Genomic DNA, 20,604 nt, shown 5'->3' with positions numbered 1-20,604 from the left:
TCATGACTTCTTACCTATAAATACTTAAGTGTGTATCTACTAAGGAAAAGGACAGTTCAGGAAGTTTAACTTTGGCATAATGTTATATATAACATATTTTTCATGTACAAATTTTTCCAACTCTTTCTTGCTTGCTTGCTTGCTTTTTTTTTTATTTGGTTGCGCTGGGTCTTAGTTGCGGCAGGCAGGCTCCTTAGTTGTGGCATGTGAACTCTTAGTTGCACCATGCATGTGGGATCTACCTCCCTGACCAGGAATCGAAACCGGGCCCCCTGCATTGGAAGCACAGAGTCTTAACCACTGCACCACCAGGGAAGTCCCTACAACTGCTTCTATAAAGGTTATGTAGAGACTTTTTTTTTCCTGTTCCAGGATCCAGTCCATGATCCTGTATTGCATTCACTTGTCATGTCTCTTCAATCTCCTTTTTTAAAAACTAGTTCTTTATATAATCTTCAGTCCCCTTTAATCTGAAACAGTGCCTTAGCCTTTTATTTATTTTTTTAACAACTTTATTGGAATATAATTGCTTTACAATGTTGTGTTAGTTTCTGCTGTATAACAAAGTGAATCAGCTATATGCATATATATATCCCCATATCCCCTCCGTCTTGTGCCTCCCTCCCCACCTCCTGATACCACCCCTCTAGGTGGTCACAAAGCACCGAGCTGATCTCCCTGTGCTATATGGCTGCTTCCCACTAGCTATCTACCTTACGTTTCGTAGTGTATATATGTCCATGCCTCTCTTTCGCTTTGTCACAGCTTACCCTTCCCCCTCCCCATATCCTCAAGTCCATTCTCAAGTAGGTCTGTGTCTTTATTCCTGTTTTACCCCTAGGTTCTTCATGACATTTTTTTTTCTTAAATTCCATATATATGTGTTAGCATACGGTATTTGTCTTTCTCTTTCTGACTTACTTCACTCTGTATGACAGACTCTAGGTCTATCCACCTCACTACAAATAGCTCAATTTTGTTTCTTTTTATGGCTGAGTAATATTCCATTGTATATATGTGCCACATCTTCTTTATCCATTCATCGGATGATGGACACTTAGGTTGTTTCCATCTCCGGGCTATTGTAAATAGAGCTGCAATGAACATTTTGGTACATGACTCTTTTTGAATTATGGTTTTCTCAGGGTATATGCCCAGTAGTGGGATTTCTGGGTCATATGGTAGTTCTATTTGTAGTTTTATAAGGAACCTCCATACTGTTCTCCATAGTGGCTGTACCAATTCACATTCCCACCAGCAGTGCAAGAGTGTTCCCTTTTTTCCACACCCTCTCCAGCATTTATTGTTTGTAGATTTTTTGATGATGGCCATTCTGACCAGTGTGACGTGATACCTCATTGTAGTTTTGATTTGCATTTCTCTAATGATTAGTGATATTGAGTATCCTTTCATGTGTTTGTTGGCAATCTGTATATCTTCTTTGGAGAAATGTCTATTTAGGTCTTATGCCCATTTTTGGATTGGGTTGTTTGTTTTTTTGTTATTGAGCTGCATGAGCTGCTTGTAAATTTTGGAGATTAATCCTTTTGTCAGTTGCTTCATTTGCAAATATTTTCTCCCATTCTGAGGGTTGTCTTTTCGGCTTGTTTATGGTTTCCTTTGCTGTGCAAAAGCTTTCAAGTTTCATTAGGTCCCATTTGTTTATTTTTGTTTTTATTTCCATTTCTCTAGGAGATAGGTGAAAAAGGATCTTGTTGTGATTTATGTCATAGAGTGTTCTGCCTATGTTTTCCTCTAAGAGTTTGATAGTGTCTGACCTTATTACATTTAGGTCTTTAATCCATTTTGAGTTTATTTTTATGTATGGTGTTAGGGAGTATTCTAATTTCATTCTTTTACATGTAGCTGTCCAGTTTTCCCAGCACCACTTATTGAAGAGGCTGTCTTTTCTCCATTGAATATTCTTGCCTCCTTTTTCAAAAATAAGGTGACCATATGTGCGTGGGTTTATCTCTGGGCTTTCTATCCTGTTCCATTGATCTATATTTCTCTTTTTATGCCAGTACCATACTGTCTTGATTACTGTAGTTTTGTAGTATATTCTGAAGTCAGGGAGCCTGATTCCTCCAGCTCCATTTTTCTTTCTCAAGATTGCTTTGGCTATTCGGGGTCTTCTGTGTTTCCATACAAATTGTGAAATTTTTTGTTCTAGTACTGTGAAAAAGCTATTGTTAGTTTGATAGGGATTGCATTGAATCTGTAGATTGCTTTGGGTAGTAGAGTCATTTTCACAGTGTTGATTCTTCCAATCGAAGAACATGGTATACCTCTCCATCTGTTTGTATTATCTTTAATTTCTTTCATCAGTGTCTTATAGTTTTATGCATACATGTCTTTTTTCTCCCTAGGTAGATTTATTCCTAGGTATTTTATTCTTTTGGTTACAATGGTAACTGGGAGTGTTTCCTTAATTTCTCTTTCAGATTCTTCATCATTAGTGTATAGGAATGTAAGAGACTTCTGTACATTAATTTTGTATCCTGCTACTCTACCAAATTCATTGATTAGCTCTAGTGGTTTTCTGGTAGCATCTTTACGATTCTCTAGGTGTAGTATCATTTCATCTGCGAGCAGTCACGCTTTCTCTTCTTCTTTTCCAATTTGGATTCCGTTTCTTTCTTTTTTGTCTCTGATTGCTGTGGCTAAAATTTCCAAATCTATGTTGAATGACAGTGGTGAGAGTGGGCAACCTTGTCTTGTTCCTGATCTTAGAGGAAATGGTTTCAGTTTTTCACCATTGAGAATGATGTTGGCTGTGGGTTTATCATGTGTAGCCTTTATTATGTTGAGATAAGTTCCCTCTGTGCTTACTTTTTGGAGAGTTTTTATCATAAATAGGTGTTGAATTTGTCGAAAGCTTTTTCTGCATCTATTTAGATGAGCATATGGTTTTTATCCTTCAGTTTGTTAATATGGTATATCACATTGATTGATTTGCATGTATTGAAGAATTCTTGCATTCCTGGGAGAAACCCTACTTGATCATGGTGTATGATCCTTTTAATATGCTGTTGGATTCTGTTTGCTAGTATTTTGTTGAGGATTTTTGCATCTGTGTTTATCAGTGATATTGGCCTGTAGATCTTTTTCTTTGTGACATCTTTGTCTGGTTTTGGTATCAGGGTGATGGTGGCCTTGCAGAATGAGTTTGGGAGTGTTCCTCCCTCTGCTGTATTTTGGAAGAGTTTGAGAAGGATAGGTGTTAGCTCTTCTCTTAATGTTTGATAGAATTCGCCTGTGAAGCCATCTGTTCCTGGGCTTTTGTTTGTTGGAAGATTTTTAATCACAGTCTCAATATCAGTGCTTGTGATTGGTCTGTTCATATTTTCTTTCTTCCAGGTTCAGTCTCGGAACATTGTGCATTTCTAAGAATTTATCCATTTCTTTCAGGTTGTCCATTTTATTGGCATAGAGTTTCTTGTAGTAATCTCTCATGATCCTTTGTATTTCTGCAGTGTCAGTTGTTACTTTTCCTTTTTCATTTCTAATTCTGTTGATTTGAGTCTTCTCCCTTTTTTTCCTGATGAGTCTGGCTAATGGTTTACCAATTTTATCTTCTCAAAGAACCAGCTTTTAGTTTTATTGATCTTTGCTATTGTTTCCTTCATTTCTCTTTCATTTATTTCTGATCTGATCTTTAAGATTTCTTTCCGTCTGCTACCTTTGGGGTTTTTTTTGTTCTTCTTTCTCTAAGTGCTGTAAGTGTGAGGTTAGGTTGTTTATTTGAGATGTTTCTTGTTTCTTGAGATAGGATTGTATTGCTATAAAGTTCCCTCTTAGAACTTCTTTCGCTGCATCTCATACGTTTTGCCTTGTCGTGTTTTCATTGTCATTTGTTTCTAGGTAGTTCTTTGATTTCCTCTTTATTTCTTCAGTGATCTCTTGGTGGTGTATTGTTTAGCCTCCATGTGTTTGTATTTTTAACAGTTTTTTTCCTGCAGTTGATATCTAGTCTTATAGTGTTGGGTCAGAAAAGATACTTGATATGATTTGTTTTATTAAATTTACCAAGGCTTGATTTGTGACCCAAGATATGGTCTATCCTGGAGAATGTTTCATGAGCTCTTGAGAAGAAAGTGTATTCTGTTGTTTTGGGATGGAATGTCCTATAAATATCAGTTAAGTCCATCTTGTTTAATGTCTCATTTAAAACTTGTGTTTGCTTATTTATTTTCATTTTGGATGATCAGTCCACTGGTGAAAGTGGGGTGTTAAAGTCCCCTACTATGATTGTGTCACTGTCAATTTCCCCTTTTATGGCTGTTGGCATTTGCCTTATGTATCGAGGTGCTCCTATGTTGGGTGCATAAATATTTACAATTTTTATATCTTCTTCTTGGATTGATCCCTTGATCATTATGTAGTGTCCTTCTTTGTCTCTTATAATAGGCTTTATTTTAAAGTCTATTTTGTCTGATATGAGAATTGCTACTCTAGCTTTCTTTTGATTTCCATTTGCATGGAATATCTTTTTCTATCCCCTCACTTTCAGTCTGCCTCGTCCCCAGGTCTGAAGTGGGTCTGTTGTAGACAGCATATATATGGGTCTTGTTTTTGTATCCATTCAGCCAGTCTGTGTCTTTTGGTTGGAGCATTGAATCCTTTTACATTTAAGGTAATTATCAATATGTAGGTTCCTATTACCATTTCTTAATTGTTTTGTTTTTGTTTTTGTAGGTCTTTTCCTTCTCTTGTGTTTCCTGCCTAGAAAAGTTCCTTTAGCATTTGTTGTAAATCTGGTTTGGTGGTCCTGAATTCTGTTAACTTTTGCTTGTCTGTAACGGTTTTAATTTCTTCATCAAATCTGAATGAGATCCTTGCTGGGTAGAGTATTCTTGTTTGTAGGTTTTTCCCTTTCATCACTTCACATATGTCCTGCCACTCCTTTCTGGCTTGCAGAGTTTCTGCTGAAAGATCAGCTGTTAACCTTATGGGGATTCCCTTGTATGTTATTTGTTGCTTTTCCCTTGATGCTTTTAATATATTTTCTTTGTAGTTAATTTTTGATAGTTTGATTAATATGTGTCTTGGCATGTTTCTCTTTGGGTTTATCCTGTGTGGGACTCTCTGTGCTTCCTGGACTTGATTGACTATTTCCTTTCCCATGTTAGGAAAGTTTTCGACTATAATCTCTTCAAATATTTTCTCAGACCCTTTCTTTTTCTCTTCTTCTTCTGGGACCCCTATAATTTGAACGTTTCTGTGTTTAATGTTGTCCCAGAGGCCTCTGAGACTGTCCTCAATTCTTTTCATTCTTTTTTCTTTTTTCTGCTCCCTGGCAGTTATTTCTACCATTTTATCTTCTAGCTCACTTATCTGTTCTTCTGCCTCAGTTATTCTATTGATTCCTTCTAGAGTACTTTTAATTTCAGTTATTGTGTTGTTCATCGCTGTTTGTTTGCTCTTTAGTTCTTCTAGATCCTTGTTAAGTGTTTCTTGTATTTTCTCCATTCTGTTTCCGAGATTTGGGGTCATCTTTACTATCATTACTCTGAATTCTTTTTTCAGGTATGTTGCCTATTTCGTCTTCATTTATTTGGTCTTGTAGGTTTTTACCTTACTCCTTCATCTGTAACATATATTTTTGTCATTTCTTTTTTTTTTTTTTTTTTTTTTTTTGATGGGTGGGTCTGTATTCCTGTCTTACTGGTTGTTTGGCCTGAGGCATCCAGCACTGGAGTTTGCAGGCAGTTGGATAGAGCTGGGTCTTGGTGCTGAGATTAGGACCTCTGGGAGGCCTCACTCTAATTAATATTGCCTGGGATCATAGGTTCTCTGTTAGTCCAGTGGTTTGGACTCAGAGCTCCCACCACAGGAGCTCGGGCCCGACCTCTGGCCTGGGAACCAGGATCCCACAAGCTGGTCACTAGGGGTTCCTCCCGTCCCCTTAGGTGTCCATGGTCCCCCACCGGTGCCTGGTAGGTTCCCTAGTTGTGCAGATACATGATTTCCACATCCTCTTGGTCCGCCCAGCAGCCTTTTATTTTTCTTTCCCTACATTGACATTCTTCAAGAGTACAGGCCGTTTGTTTTTTTAGAAAGTCCCTCCAGTTGGTTTTGTTTGATTTCCATAGATTCACTTGTTCACTTTTGCCAAGAACCCTACATGAAGAGTCTGTCTTCAGAGCCTCACATCAGAAGACTCACATGATGTCAGTTTTCTCCATTACTGATGGTGTTAAATTTTATGACTTGGTGAAAGTGCTACCTGAGAGTTTTATCTATTGTTAGGTTGCCACTTTCTTCTTTGTAATTAATAAGTAGTTTGTGGAGAGATACTTTGAGACCGTGTGTAACTTATTCCCCATGTTACTTTCACCAAATGGTCTTATTTCATTCATTCTCAACCCCTATTAACTGGCTTCTGTTTGTCATGGTCCCAATAACATGTTGCTACATGCAGTGTGCAGTTTTTTAGTCGTCTGACTCTCAGCAACATTATATTTAGTTGTCCCATTCTCCTTGAAATACTTTTCTTGTTTTATTTGATGTCAGATACTGTGTTCTAGTGAGTTCTTTTCTACCTAATTCACTGGTCACTGTATCTATTACTCCTGTTACCCCTTCTCTTCTTTCCATTCTCTAAATGTCAGAGTTGCACAGAGTGTTGTCCTGCATCTTCTAACTGTATTCTTTCCTTTGGCAATATCTTTTTTCATGGCTCAAAATGCTCTCAAGAGATTCACATGTTTCTATTCCTGCATCTCTCCTTTAAACTCCAGATATAGGTATACATTCAGTTGTTTATTTGATGTCCCTCCTACCTAACTGTTCTCAGACCTCTCCATCCTAGTAAGTAAAAGAAACCAGGATCTCAGTGTTTTCTACTTGCCCTCTTACTTACTAATCCTTCTCTAATCAGTACGTTGTTCTCCCATCACTAGATTGAACCACTGCAGTACCTCCTAATTGGTCTCCCTGCTTCAGATGCTGATGCTTTCAGTCCATTGTCCATGCAGCATCCACATAAGCATCATGTCAGTTGTGTGATTCTACACCTACCTTGGCATAGGACAAAATCTAAACTCCTATAAAATTAAAATTTTGCATAATCTCACCCCTGCTGATCCCTTCCATCTCATTTCATCTCCCCCTTACTGTGAGGGCTTTGCATTCTTTTAGTTCTTTAAAATAGCTAAACTTTTTTCCTGTCTCAGGGCCTTTCTACATGTTGTTGGTTATTCCTGGTGTAGTCTTTCTCCTAGAACATCACATGGCTGATTCCTGCTCAGTAAAGTCTCAGCTTAAGTGTTAGCTCCTTAGTTGTATCTCTTTAGCCTTCTGTAATCACACTTAGATTGTCTCTGTTTCATTATTTATCACAACACCCTGTTTCCGTCAGTACATTTACTGTTATTTGCAGTGACCTTTTTCTTAACTTATTTTGTAGCTCCTCATTGATACTCTTAAGTTCCATGAAGGTAGCTTGTTGCTGTTGGATCTCTCAGTACTTAGAGATACTGGATGGCTCCAGTACAGGACCTGGCACATGGTGTATACGCAAATATTGGGATGGATGGATGGATGGATGGATGGATGGATGACTGTTAATTGTTTGTTTCAGTGTCAGGGCCTATCAGAATAGATGGAAACAGCAGGACTAGTTGAAGCTTTCATTATTGTTGAAATGGAAAGGACCTTTACCTGGTTTGTCTTAGCTACAAATTATCTGGATGCCTGATGAATAGCCTCAAAAGTCAAACAAGTCACCACTAGGAAACAGAGAAAGCTGTACAGATAGATAGAATATAAGTTGGATGTAAGGAAAAATGTGGTTCCAGGTTAGTTTTACGTCCCTTTTGTTCTTCTGCCTGCTTTCTTGCTTCTTTGACCTCTTGGAGAGATAACAATGAAGTTAGAGGTGCTTGAAACATAATTAGTAAGGTATAAAAAATAGTGGGGCATGAACCAGGTCAAATCATTTTGAATGTAAACCGTTTCCCTCATATAAAAAAAGAGAAACACCAATACATACTTGAATTAGGAAATATTCAAGAATTTACCAGTTACTTGAGCTGAAGAAAAGTCAGGGGTCTTAGATAAACACTTATTCTTAACCTAAATTATCATGGTCTAATCTGCTATCCATTAATTGCCAAAAATATTTTGTTCTCTACAGCTGAAATATTTAATGAGAACTTTGGGCCAGATTTTCGAGAGGAAGAGACCTTTTTTTCTGTGTTTGCCATCTTTTTTCCTGCCGCAACTGGTATTCTGGCTGGAGCAAATATCTCAGGTGATCTCGCAGTAAGTATTATAAAATGCTGTATCGATTTTATACAGAAAGTGATATACATATATTTATTTTTAAAGGTAGACTTAAAAAATATTCTTGTCTTCTAGGATCCTCAGTCAGCCATACCCAAAGGAACACTCTTAGCCATTTTAATTACTACGGTGGTTTACATAGGAATTGCAGTATCTGTAGGTAAATAACCTTACATTTGTTATGTGTTTCAGAAATTTAATGATGTACATACTATGAACATTCATTTTCATGACATTATATTTCTAACTTTTAAATTAAGAAATATTTCAATAAAAAGATGTGAAGTTTTGTATTTTCAAAAATACTTAAGTAAACTAGACATTATCTAAGTCACTAAATGCTCTAAGGTTTTTCCTCTAGGATTTCTATTAATTAGTAAGCTAGAAAGTTATGTAAAATCTTATCTGCAGATTCTTAAATTTCACTGAGATATATTTACAGAAAATGTAATTCATATGTAGAAGTAAATGCATTTTACTTTCTGAGCTTTACAAATTTTGGAATATTTTTGTTTATGATGGTTATTTTATATTTTTATGTAATCTTGTTGTATGAAGATTGTTTCAAGGCTATTAAGAAATACCTGGCATTTTTTACCATAAAACCTAATTTCAATGCACAGGAGATACTACATCGAATAAAAAGTGTTATTAAATTAATGAAAATGGTTTTAAGCCACTTTAATACATTCATGGAATCATTACATTTTAGAACTTGAAGAAAGGACTTAAGTGATCAGCCAGTCTCTAAATCTTTTATAGTTGAGGAAGTCCAAGGTCAGAGATTTTGTTACCAACCATATGATAATGGCACTTCCTTAAAAAAATTGTTTTCATGGCAAAGAGGGTTTTGGTGTTTTATTTATTTATAAGCAAATAAATAAATAATTTTAAAAGGCTATTTATAATAGGAGGTTCTTAACTGAAACATAGTACAGAAAAAAATTTAATAACTACTGATTTTACATATAATTTGCATATATTGACTGTAGATACTGTCTTGTCTTGAATTTAGTACACATTCATGAAAGTACATAGTTTACCCAGAAAACATATGTTTTTAAAATGTAAGCATTGTCTTTAATATCTAAATTCTAAAATTCAGGTTTTACAGTTAAAATTTTTAAGCATACTACAAGAATAAATCTTAGTCTAGTACTAATCAGAAGAATCACAAACTCCAAATTCATCAACTACAGAATATAAATTTTCCATATATTTGAGTAAGAAAATTTTTATTTTTGCCATATATTCAATCATGTGATGGGAGGTAATGACAGAAATGTTTTTACAAACTGAGCTGCTAATTTGCATAAATGTAATTTTGAAATTTTACTAAACAAGAGTTAGAAATGCTAATAATATTATCATGGTGGGCTATGTTAACATTTGAAAAAGTAACTCAATTACATTTATCATTGCAATGCATACATAAATTCCTGAAATTCATTTTGAAAAAAAATGAGTTACATTTATAAGCTTATTAGCAAAATATTTTTGTATTCCCCTAAAAGTTTCTAGCATGCTTGTATACAGGGATCCCCAACCCCCGGGTCGCAGACTGGTACTGGTCCGTGGCCCCTTAGGAACCAGGCCGCACAGCAGGAGGGGAGTGGCATGTGAATGAGCGAAGCTTCATCTGCCACTCCCCATCACACGCATTACTGCCTGAACCATCCACCACCACCCCACCCCACCTCACCATCCCCACCCCGTCCATGGAAAAATTGTCTTACACGAACCCAGTCCCTGGTACCAAAAAAATTGGGGACCGCTGTTTATATACATTATACATAAGCTAGCTGTGGAAAATTTACTTTTAATTTAAAAAATTATATAACTGATTATGTTTCATGGGAAATAATTTGTTATTGCAGGAAAACACTTCTGTTTTTATCTGATGCTCCAATAATGCTTGCCCTCATAGTCATTTCATTCTGTCTACACTAGGGCAACAGGAGTAGCCCTTTCTCCCTGATATTCAGTAGTGGAGTCAGTAAAGATCACTTCTACACTAGTAATTGTGTAACTAGCTCAAGCAGTGGAACCTTTTTTCCCCAGACAATTCTGATGGAGAACATCAAAATATGAAATATAAAAGCATAGCTGCTTTAAGGTTATATAGGGCTCTCTCTGTTCTGCCCTCAACCTCCAGTGGTCTCAGGAGTACCTTTAAGGAGATGGTTTTGCAAACACTACTCTGAAAGTTCGAAGAAGAAATTTAAGAATGAAGAACTGTATACAGACTGTCTAGTCATTAAAAAAACTCTTCCTTTCAAAACTTAATTTTTGTTTTATTGTTTAGTTTTTGTTGTAATGCCTGTGATTTTTACCTCATATATGATGAGAAAGCATTGTTAAAGTGCTTCAAAAGTAAGAATATATGAACTGTAAGGAATGGTCATTACTGTTAGTCGTACGTTATTCCAAATAATTCTTAATACTGGGGACCATGATGCTTTCCAAATTCTGTTCCAGGTAAACCTTTCTTTTTTTTTTTTTTTTTCTTTTTGCGGTATGCGGGCCTCTCACTGTTGTGGCCTCTCCCGTTGCGGAGCACAGGCTCCGGATGCGCAGGCCCAGCGGCCATGGCTCACGGGCCCAGCCGCTCCGCGGCATATGGGATCCTCCCAGACCGGGGCACGAACCCGTATCCCCTGCATCGGCAGGCGGACTCTCAACCACTGCGCCACCAGGGAGGCCCTAAACCTTTCTTAATTGTAAATACAATGCATGCTATAATAAGCAAGTATATACAGTCAGCACTGTAATTTCTTTATGGGTGTATATAATTTTGAAATGAATGTAAGCTTTAGTGTGATTTTTTTGTCCTCGTTGTCACTTGTGCTTCAGGTTCTTGTGTTGTTCGGGATGCTACGGGGAACGTTAATGACACTATTGTAACAGAGCTCACAAACTGTACTTCTGCAGCCTGCAAATTAAACTTTGACTTTTCATCTTGTGAAAGCAATCCTTGTTCCTATGGCCTAATGAACAACTTCCAGGTGAGCATCAAATTTATATTATACAGACATTCTGTGTTCATCTAGAGGTCAGACTGCTATCAACTCTGACCATTCAGAGTATAGCAAAAACTTAGAAGGGAGGATTGTTGTTACTTTATACCCAGATATCAATAAAGACTGTACGCAACTAATTGCGCAAACAGAAAAATATGAAAGAATGAAATCTGAGCCTGTTCAGGGGCAAAACGGCCCCAGAGGGCAACACTTTTATCATAAGGTATAAGATATAGTACATATATACAGTATACTGTTTCAGAAAGCAAGAAAGCATCTCACACATGGTCATAAGTGCTGGGTCTATTTTTGGATTCTCTGTTGTGTTCCATTGATCTTTGTGTCTGTCTCTCCACCAGTGCCATACTTTCTTGATTTCTATAGTTGGTTGTAAGTCTTGAAATCGGGACTTGATTCCTCCTACTTTATTCTTTTTCAAAATTGTCTTAGCTATTTTAGTTCCTTTGCTTTTCCAAATAAATTTTAGAATAATCTGTGTTTATCTACAAAAAAGTCTTGTTGGAATTTTGATAGGAACTGCATTAAACTTGTACATGAATTTGGGGAGGATTGATAGATTTACTATGTTGAGTGTTCCAACCCATGAACACTTACATTTTTCCATTTATTTAGATCTTCTTTAATTTCTTTCATAAGTATTATGTAGTTTTCAGAATATCAGTCCTGTACATATTTTGTTAGACTTACATCTAAGTATTTCATTTTTATTTTGAGCAATTTAAATCCATACTAATTGAGTTCAGTTTTCTAATTTGAGGTTTCTCCATAATTGCTTTATATATGAATGCCCTTTTAAAAAAGTGTTGATTAGTATCAGTAATCTTATTTAATTAGATCTGGCTATCATATAGTGATGCTGTGTTAAACCACTATTGAACAACAGATTAATAAAATTATTTTAATGGATGCTTGGAAGTTTGTGAACTATTAAACGTATGAACTGTGTAAAGATTAGTATTACTGCTCAAGTATTTGGAGAATATCAGTTTTATTATTACCTCTATAAGGTACTGAAAGCAAAATGAAATTTTTGTAAAATTTATGGGTTTTAGATAGAAGAGGAAAGGGAATCACTAAAATTTGGAGGATATTTTGAGAGTTGCTTGATAAGCCTCAGGATGCTAGAAATAAAAGAACACAAAGGTATAAAGTCAGGAGATTAAAACAAGATATTCTGTGGTAAATTTATAGAATAGATGGTACTGCTAATTCAAAGTGGAAAATAAAAATTTCGCTTCCTAGTGTTTCTCCAGTAATGTGTAAACATAATAAACAGAATAGTTGAGGATTTAATGTATTGCAGAACATTATATAGACATTTTATGTAGAATCTATGTATTTTACATTAAAATTATATAACTTAAATATTTAATGCCATTATTTGTATTTTCTTTTGTATAGTTTCAAGCAATTTACTGCACTTTCAGTGGTTAAAAATATTGAACTCAATTATGTAATAGAAGTTTGTTTTTTCTAGTCATAAGACTAGGCAAAATCGTAGGAATGAAAGGAAGTATTCATGTCCAGCTAATTATTCAGGCCAATTCGGACATTGATACTGTGTATGAAAGGCACAGATGTTGGTCTCTGCCCAGTGACTGAAAATGCCAGTCAGATTTCTGTGTTGTTGCCTTGAAATACAAAAGTATGTTGTCGTTATCAAGTCTAAGTATGGACTCATTCAAGCAAAGTGTGAGAATTTGGTGTACGTAAGTTGCTTTTCCAATTTAAGTATATTAAAAAGAATACTTTGTAAAGCAATACAGAATGGGAAGAAAATCCTGTCAAATTATCAATTGCTTGTCACTTGGAAAATGAAGAATGGTGAATAGAACATAACTGAGGAGCATGTAAGTGGAGACTCCATCATGAAATCTATACAAAGGCACGCTATATAATACTGTTTTGTATATAGTTGATAAATATATGCATATATAATAGGGTCACTTTATTTTTCTTAAATGTTTAATTTTCTTTAGTTTTATGTTTCTTATATTTCTACACTTTAATGTCCTCTGAAACCTTTGACTCACGACTGCTTGATAAACAAAATGTGAGCGTCTTTGCTCTGTCAGAGCCTTTCATACCCAAACTTAAGTCCCACTGCTCCTATCCAGACTGAACTCCAGTCATTACGTGTTTGTATATGTATACATGCACACACTTACCCTACTCTGTTGCTTTATTTGGTGCTTCACTCTGCTTGGAATGCACTGGCTTTTTCTTTTTATATGTCCAAATCTGTCTGCTCTTCAAACCCAGTTCCATGAACGTTTTTAAATATTTATTTATTTATTGTTATTTATTTGGTTGCACCAGGTCTTAGTTGCAGCAGATGGGCTTCTTAGTTGCGGCTCGCCAGCTCCTTAGTTGTGGCACAAGAACTCTTAGTTGCAGCATGCATGTGGGATCTAGTTCCCTGACCAAGGATCGAACCCAGGCTCCCTGCATTGGAAGCGCAGAGTCCTATCCACTGCGCCACCAGGGAAGTCCCCATGAACGTTTTTTTGAACCCTAAATCGTCAACACACACACATTCCCCACGCAAAATCTCACCATTTGTTTTACTTGCCACTTTTTTTAAACTTTTTATTAGACTTTTGTCTTTTATCCCCCCCTTATTAAAGACCAGACCATCTTTTGTTTTTCATCTTTGTTTCCACTATATATTTTGGATAACACTGATGTTACTATTATTTGAATGCATTTCATTTACTTGCTACTCATATTTTACCATAAAATGGTGTGAAACACAAAGGTTATTGGATAAATATATAACTAGAAAACAGGAAACTTGGCAAATCATAGAAGCATAGTTTCTAGATGCTAAGCATGGAGCATTATTTATCTTAATTTAGAGGTGATGGAAGAAAAGAAAATGAATCTTTTCCTCAAAACATGAAAGGTGAAATGTTATGGTTGTATGTAATGTTGCTGGTGTCAGTTTTGGCTTAATCTACCAATGTATCATATTCTTTTTTCTCCCCTTTTTTCTTCATTTACCTCCTGCCTTTGTACTTACTTAACTTTGAAGGCATTACAGACAGACATGGAATTTTGTATTATCTGATAAGTATATATAACAGAAATCAAGTCTGCTTATTTTTATCTTGGTCCACCTTATCTATCCTTTATAATCTCCTTCCCTAAGGACAGATTTGGCAATGCTAGATAATCTAGCATTAAATAATAACTGTAAACATAGTGATTATGAAAAATGTATCATGTGTATGTAACTACTAAATTGGTATTAAAAGGCTGAATAGAAAATCATCTTTTCAATGAGTTTTCTCTCCCGGAGATTCTCAGAGAAGTCAATGCTAATGTTTCTTAAAACTCTTAAATATGTTCTTCAGGTTTAAACCTAAATCTTCTGAAAGATGCAGGGAGAGACATTTAAGTGAAACAAGGTGGTTTATGTATACATGAAATCAGACTTAGGTATTATGGCCAGGGATTGTGCCCAGAGCTAGTTTTACATCAGGCTTAATATTAAATTATAGGCAAGTGTATAATAAACAGCCTAAAACCTGATTTCCTTATCTCCTTGGTCTCAGTTGGCATGTTCTTTGTCGATATAAATGAGAGGTAAATCTCCACTAATGAAGTAATGAATCTAGATGGTGATCATCATTCGCTACTGGTAAAATTTATAATGCATAGATCAAGTTGACAGTACCTGAATCCATTAAACAACTCTTCCAAATCAATTTAATATTTTGACAGATTTCAAAGGTTCACAAGGAACAGTGCAATGAAAACCTGTGTACCTACCCTTCATTTGTATTTACTAGTAGTTTATATTTTGCCCCATTTGCCTTATCTTTATATATATATGTATAGTATTTATCTCCTCAAACATGAGAATAAATTATAGACATCACAGCATGACAATCAGATTGAAGTATTTAAAACATTCTGTACAAGTATGGTAAATTTTCCCACCCAAGTAATTCAGTGTTGATGAAATACTGTTGTCTAAATATATATTCCATATTCATACTTCCTCACTTCTTCCAGTAATGTCCCAGATCAATTTTTCTCAGATCCAGGATTCAATCTGGTGTCACACATGGCCTTTAGTTATTTTTAAATTCTTTAATCTAGAGGAGTTCCCAGCCTGCCTGTTTTAACCTTTCAGGATGTTGACATTTTGAAGAGTCCAGGCAATTTATTTTGTATTGTGCTCCTCTGTTTGGATTTATTTGATTGCCTTCTCATTGTCTAAGTTAGTGATCCATTTTTTTTTAAACTTCATCACAGGGAAATGTTTGAACATGTACAAAGATAGAGAAAGCAATATAATGTACCTAACATACACATTTTCTAAGTTCATCAGTTATCAGTGCATGACTAATTTTGTTTTATTTATGACTCCCCACTTCCTAGATTATTTAGAGGCAAATCCTGGAGTTAGATCCTTTCAGCTGGATATTTCTACTTTTAGCTTTAATAAATAAGTACTCTTTAAAGACAAACAAAAAACATAACCACAATACCAATCTACTATCTTAACATTAAAAAAAGGAAACAACCTTCCTGACAGAAGTATATCAAACCACCTTGGAATATTCTTGCCAGAAAACTTGTACCTCAGTCTGATCAACTTGTCTAGATCTACCTACCTACGAGTTGACTAGAAATAGAGGTGAGAGGAACAAGTTAAACAAGGCAGTGGAGATTGTCGGCAAAATCCAGAGCATGGGGTTTCTCTAGGAGAAATGACATAAAAATCATAAAATGTAAAGGAAAGGGTGAGCCTGTAGATTGAAAAAGACTTAAGAGACATATCAACCAAATGTAAATGTAATCCTTTTGTGGATCCTGATTTGAACAAACTTAAAAAGCAAGAAAAGAGGAATAATTGGGGGATTTTGAATGTGATTGGGTATTTGATGCTGTTAAGGAATTACCCAGTTTTTAAGCTGTGACAGTGACTTTGTAGTTACAGTTTTTAAAGGTTTTTACGCATTAGAGGTACACACAAACATTTATGCATGAAATGAGATCTGGGGTTTAATTCACAATAATGAAAAGATTGGCCCTGTTGAAACTGAGCGATGGATACTTTGTAGTTCAGTATGTTCTCTCTGCCATTGTGTGTGCCTTTGACATTTTACAAAATAAAACGTTTTTTTACATTTAGGGCTGGTGGTAAATCAGTTTCAGAAGTTTGTAACGCACGTAACCATTATTACTGTTTACTATTGTTATTTTTATCAGATTTCTCCCAGAATTACTATTAGTGTTCTTCATAGGAATAATAAAGATGAAGTGTTGTTTTCTTTTTTGAATTTTATGTAAGACTTATTTTTCCATTTTTGTCACTTTTTTAAGGTAATGAGCATGGTGTCAGGCTTTGCACCACTAATTTCTGCAGGTATCTTTTCAGCCACTCTTTCTTCTGCATTAGCATCCCTTGTGAGTGCGCCCAAAATATTTCAGGTAAGTATTTTCACATTACAAATGTTATTAAAGGGGCAGTTAAGGTAATATATTTAAATATGGGATTTTTAATATTTTTAAATTATTTGTTTACTTCTATCAAGCCCATGTATTGATATTTATATGACATATACAAACACATATATCAAGAGTGGCATATTTAATTTTATGCATATGAATGTGGATATGTATATATAAACACTTGGCCTATATCTACTCTCAGGGTGTAAGTTTTGAGATGTCTTTCTGGAAGTGGTGATGAATTTTTGCTTTATGGACATACTGTTAGCATAAATTTTCATAATGTCTTACCAAGGATAAAAAGTATAGTCCAAGACCATAAATCAAAAGAATTAAAGTATCTTATTCCTATTAGCATAATGCCAACATTAATGTTTTTACTTTATGAATATTTGAATGTCTAATACGTGCTATACATTATGTTAGGTACTCAAGATATAATAATAAATATGATAGACATTGTCTCCCTTTAATGAGCATTAAATAATTGGCTGATACTGGATAGAAAATACTTTTTATTACTAAAACAAATGAGATATCGATTCTGCAGCTTTGTTCTTAATTTCCTTTGTTCTTTTTGTTTGTTCTTAATTTTTTGTAGCTAGTTAGTACAGCAGAGGTGTAGAATATTTACTAAAATTATTTTCAGTATTGTTTTAAGAAAGGTGATTATGTTTTATAATTAGGATTTTCATTTGTTCTGAGTCTAGGATTTGGACTTGGTTTTCTTAAAATAGGTCACACGTCTGTCATACTTCTCAAGGTTCCACATTTCTTCTGTGTATGCCTGCTCCTTTGACATTTTATTCATATAAGAATTTCAGCCTGGGGTGGAATAAAATGGATAAAAACTTCAGTGTATTCTAAACCTCCTGTCTTTCTGATGCTAGAAATGTTTGAATCTCCTTTACAGTTTGTAGGTGAAGCAGCATGAGGGGTAAGAAAGAGGACCAGGAATTAGAAACTTGGGTTCCATTCCTGATTAACCTATTGTAACTGTAAGCAGATCTGTATGTCTTATTTCAATATATTTCATTTTAATGTTTACATTTCTTCATTAGGCCTTATGTAAGGACAACATCTACCCAGCGTTCCAGATGTTTGCTAAAGGTTATGGGAAAAATAATGAACCTCTTCGTGGCTACATCTTAACATTCTTAATTGCACTTGGATTCATCTTAATTGGTTAGTCTATAAATGTACGCTAATGTAGATTCTGGTGCATTTATAGTATCAACTGTCAACACTGAATTGTTAAATTATAAACAAAATGTTACTTTGCCGGCAATACTAAGTTAGTTTCTTTTTGATCAAAGGAAAGAGTGTTTAGAAATAATGCAAATAATAGCACTTGTTAAATATTTGCTAAAATTCTTACCATCACTAACTCTCCATTAGGGCTAGAGGGAACTCTTAGGTTCTTGTCCCTAAAACAAATATGATAATAGCATAAGGAAAAGGATTCCAGTGTCTTTCATGAAGGTAGAACCTCCACCGATCTACTTTTTGGTACTGTTGCCTCTGATCATAAGGAAGCTAATGGGTCTTTCACTGCTAAAGAAGACCTTGGACTTTTATTAAAAGTCTGATTATACTACTGGAAACTAACTCTCATGTGTTATCTAAGAATGTATTTGGTTAAGTTTCTTATGATCCAACAGTTCTTTTTAGGGGTTTTTACCCTATAGAAACTCACATATAAAAGAATATTCTTAGTGTCATTAATTATAATAGTGATAAATGAAAGCAACCTGAGTACCTATCAACAGAAGAGTGAAACTACAGAATAATATTCAGCAGTAAAAAAGTGAATAAACTTGGTTTTCATATATTAATATGGATGAATCTAAATATAATAAATGTAAAAATAACAAATTGCAGAATGATAATATAGTATGATATAATTTACATAACTTTTAAAATACCCAGAACAGTGCTACACAATGCTTATGGACCATATATGTGTGTAGTAAAATGAAATAATATCATTGGAAAGAATATTCCAACTTTGATAAGTTGAGGTATAAAGAGGGCTTCTACTGTGTACATAAGGTATGATTTCTGACAATGAAAAGTATATAAAGTATATATGGCAAAATTCATTAAATCTGGTTTGTGGACGTAGGAGTATTCATTATGCTGTTATCCAAAGGTTTGAAATAATTCATAGTTTTGAAGAGTTAAAAAAAGGTCTAATATGTCAGTTAAATATGCTTCATGTTTCTTTTGCAGCTGAACTGAATGTTATCGCTCCAATTATCTCTAACTTCTTCCTTGCATCATATGCGTTGATCAATTTTTCAGTATTTCATGCATCACTTGCAAAATCTCCAGGTGACTTTACGTTTTTTTAAAAGTTCTGTAAATGTGGTAATGTCTGATTTTAGAGAAAATGAAACTTTTTTATATATAAATTTATTTACTTTATTTATTTATTTTTGGCTGTGTTGGGTCTTTGTTGCTTTCTCTAGTTGCAGCAAGCAGGGCCTACTCTTCGTTGGGGTACATGAGCTTCTCATTGCAGTGGCTTCTCTTGTTCCGGAGCACGGGCTCTAGGCACGCGGGCTTCAGTAGTTGTAGCGCATGGGCTCAGTAGTTGTAGCTCGCTGGTTTAGAGTGCAGGCTCAGTAGTGGTGGTGCACAGGCTTAGTTGCTCCGTGGATATGAGATCTTCCTGGACCAAAGCCATGTCCCCTGCATTGGCAGGTGGATTTTTTTTTTTTTTTTTTTTGGCGGTACGTGGGCCTCTCACTGTTGTGGCCTCTCCCGTTGCGGAGCACAGGCTCCGGACGCGCAGGTTCAGCGGCCATGGCTCACGGGCCCAGCTGCTCCGCAGCATGTGGGATCTTCCCGGACCGGGGCACCAACCCATGTCCCCTGCATCAGCAGGCGGACTCTCAACCACTGCGCCACCAGGGAAGCCCAGCAGGCGGATTCTTAACCACTGCGCCACTAGGGAAGCCCAAGAAAACAAAACTTTAACACATTTTAAAAGATGGCATGTGGAGAATTAGCTCACTAGTGCTTCACTCTGCCTTTATAGTTGAGTCAAACTGAGTCTTCAAAGATCTCTTTATCATGAAGTTTATTGGTAAATAATGTCTGTTTCTTGTCTTCAAAGAATTTAAAATAGCATTAATTTTAAATTCTGACACTGTGAAAGAATTACTTTGCTTTTTTCTGTTTTTATTATTTATTTAGCTGATTGCTATTTCAGTTCTAAGAACATTATTATGATATAGTTAACCTATCCAGGAATGTTTTTAACACAATGAGTTCTCTGGAGTTCTAATGTAAGGGGTCTTTATCAACTGAAAAATTACTCCATATACATTTTTTATGGGTTTTGTTATAAACCATGATAGCAATTGGACATCAGAGAAGGAAATAAGGAACAAAAGCACTGTTCCTTCTAAGGGTCTAAAAGTTTCTCAGAAAAGGAAAGGTAAAGTATGGGAACTTAGGACACAAACATCTTAGCTTCAGTTTTTACTTTAAGAATATAAATTTTAGAGGTGGGTATGGGTGTGGCTATAAAAGGGCAACACAAGGGATCCTTGTGTTGGACTTTTCCTTATCTTAACTGTATTAATATTTTAGTTGTGATATCATGATATCATTTTGCAAGATGTTATCATTGGGAGAAACTAGGTAAAGGGTCCCCGGAATCTCTGTGTATTATTTCTTACAACTTTGTGTGAATCTGCAGTTATCTCAAAATTAAAAGTTTAATTTTAGAAAAGAATATAAGTTTTATTGAAATGATTTAAAAATAGTATTTTGGGCTCTGGAATTACCTATGAATGAA

The 20,604-nt window shown here is 35.3% G+C and overlaps 1 protein-coding gene across 1 annotated transcript in view; it reads left to right on the top strand.

The window, feature by feature from the left end:
- Positions 1 to 20,604, top strand: part of SLC12A2 (solute carrier family 12 member 2) — a 110,157-nt gene that overhangs the window by 48,984 nt on the left and 40,569 nt on the right. The window contains exons 8-13 of the mRNA XM_082622573.1: positions 8,141 to 8,268; positions 8,365 to 8,449; positions 11,143 to 11,294; positions 16,668 to 16,775; positions 17,858 to 17,981; positions 19,029 to 19,130. Of these exons, the coding sequence (XP_082478699.1) occupies positions 8,141 to 8,268; positions 8,365 to 8,449; positions 11,143 to 11,294; positions 16,668 to 16,775; positions 17,858 to 17,981; positions 19,029 to 19,130 (699 nt within the window). The remainder of the gene's footprint in view (positions 1 to 8,140; positions 8,269 to 8,364; positions 8,450 to 11,142; positions 11,295 to 16,667; positions 16,776 to 17,857; positions 17,982 to 19,028; positions 19,131 to 20,604) is intronic.

Source organism: Mesoplodon mirus (genome assembly GCF_964341445.2).
Source record: "Mesoplodon mirus genome assembly, chromosome: 5".
In the NCBI taxonomy this organism is placed as follows: domain Eukaryota; kingdom Metazoa; phylum Chordata; class Mammalia; order Artiodactyla; family Ziphiidae; genus Mesoplodon; species Mesoplodon mirus.
This window is presented reverse-complemented; position numbering and strand designations above follow the sequence as displayed.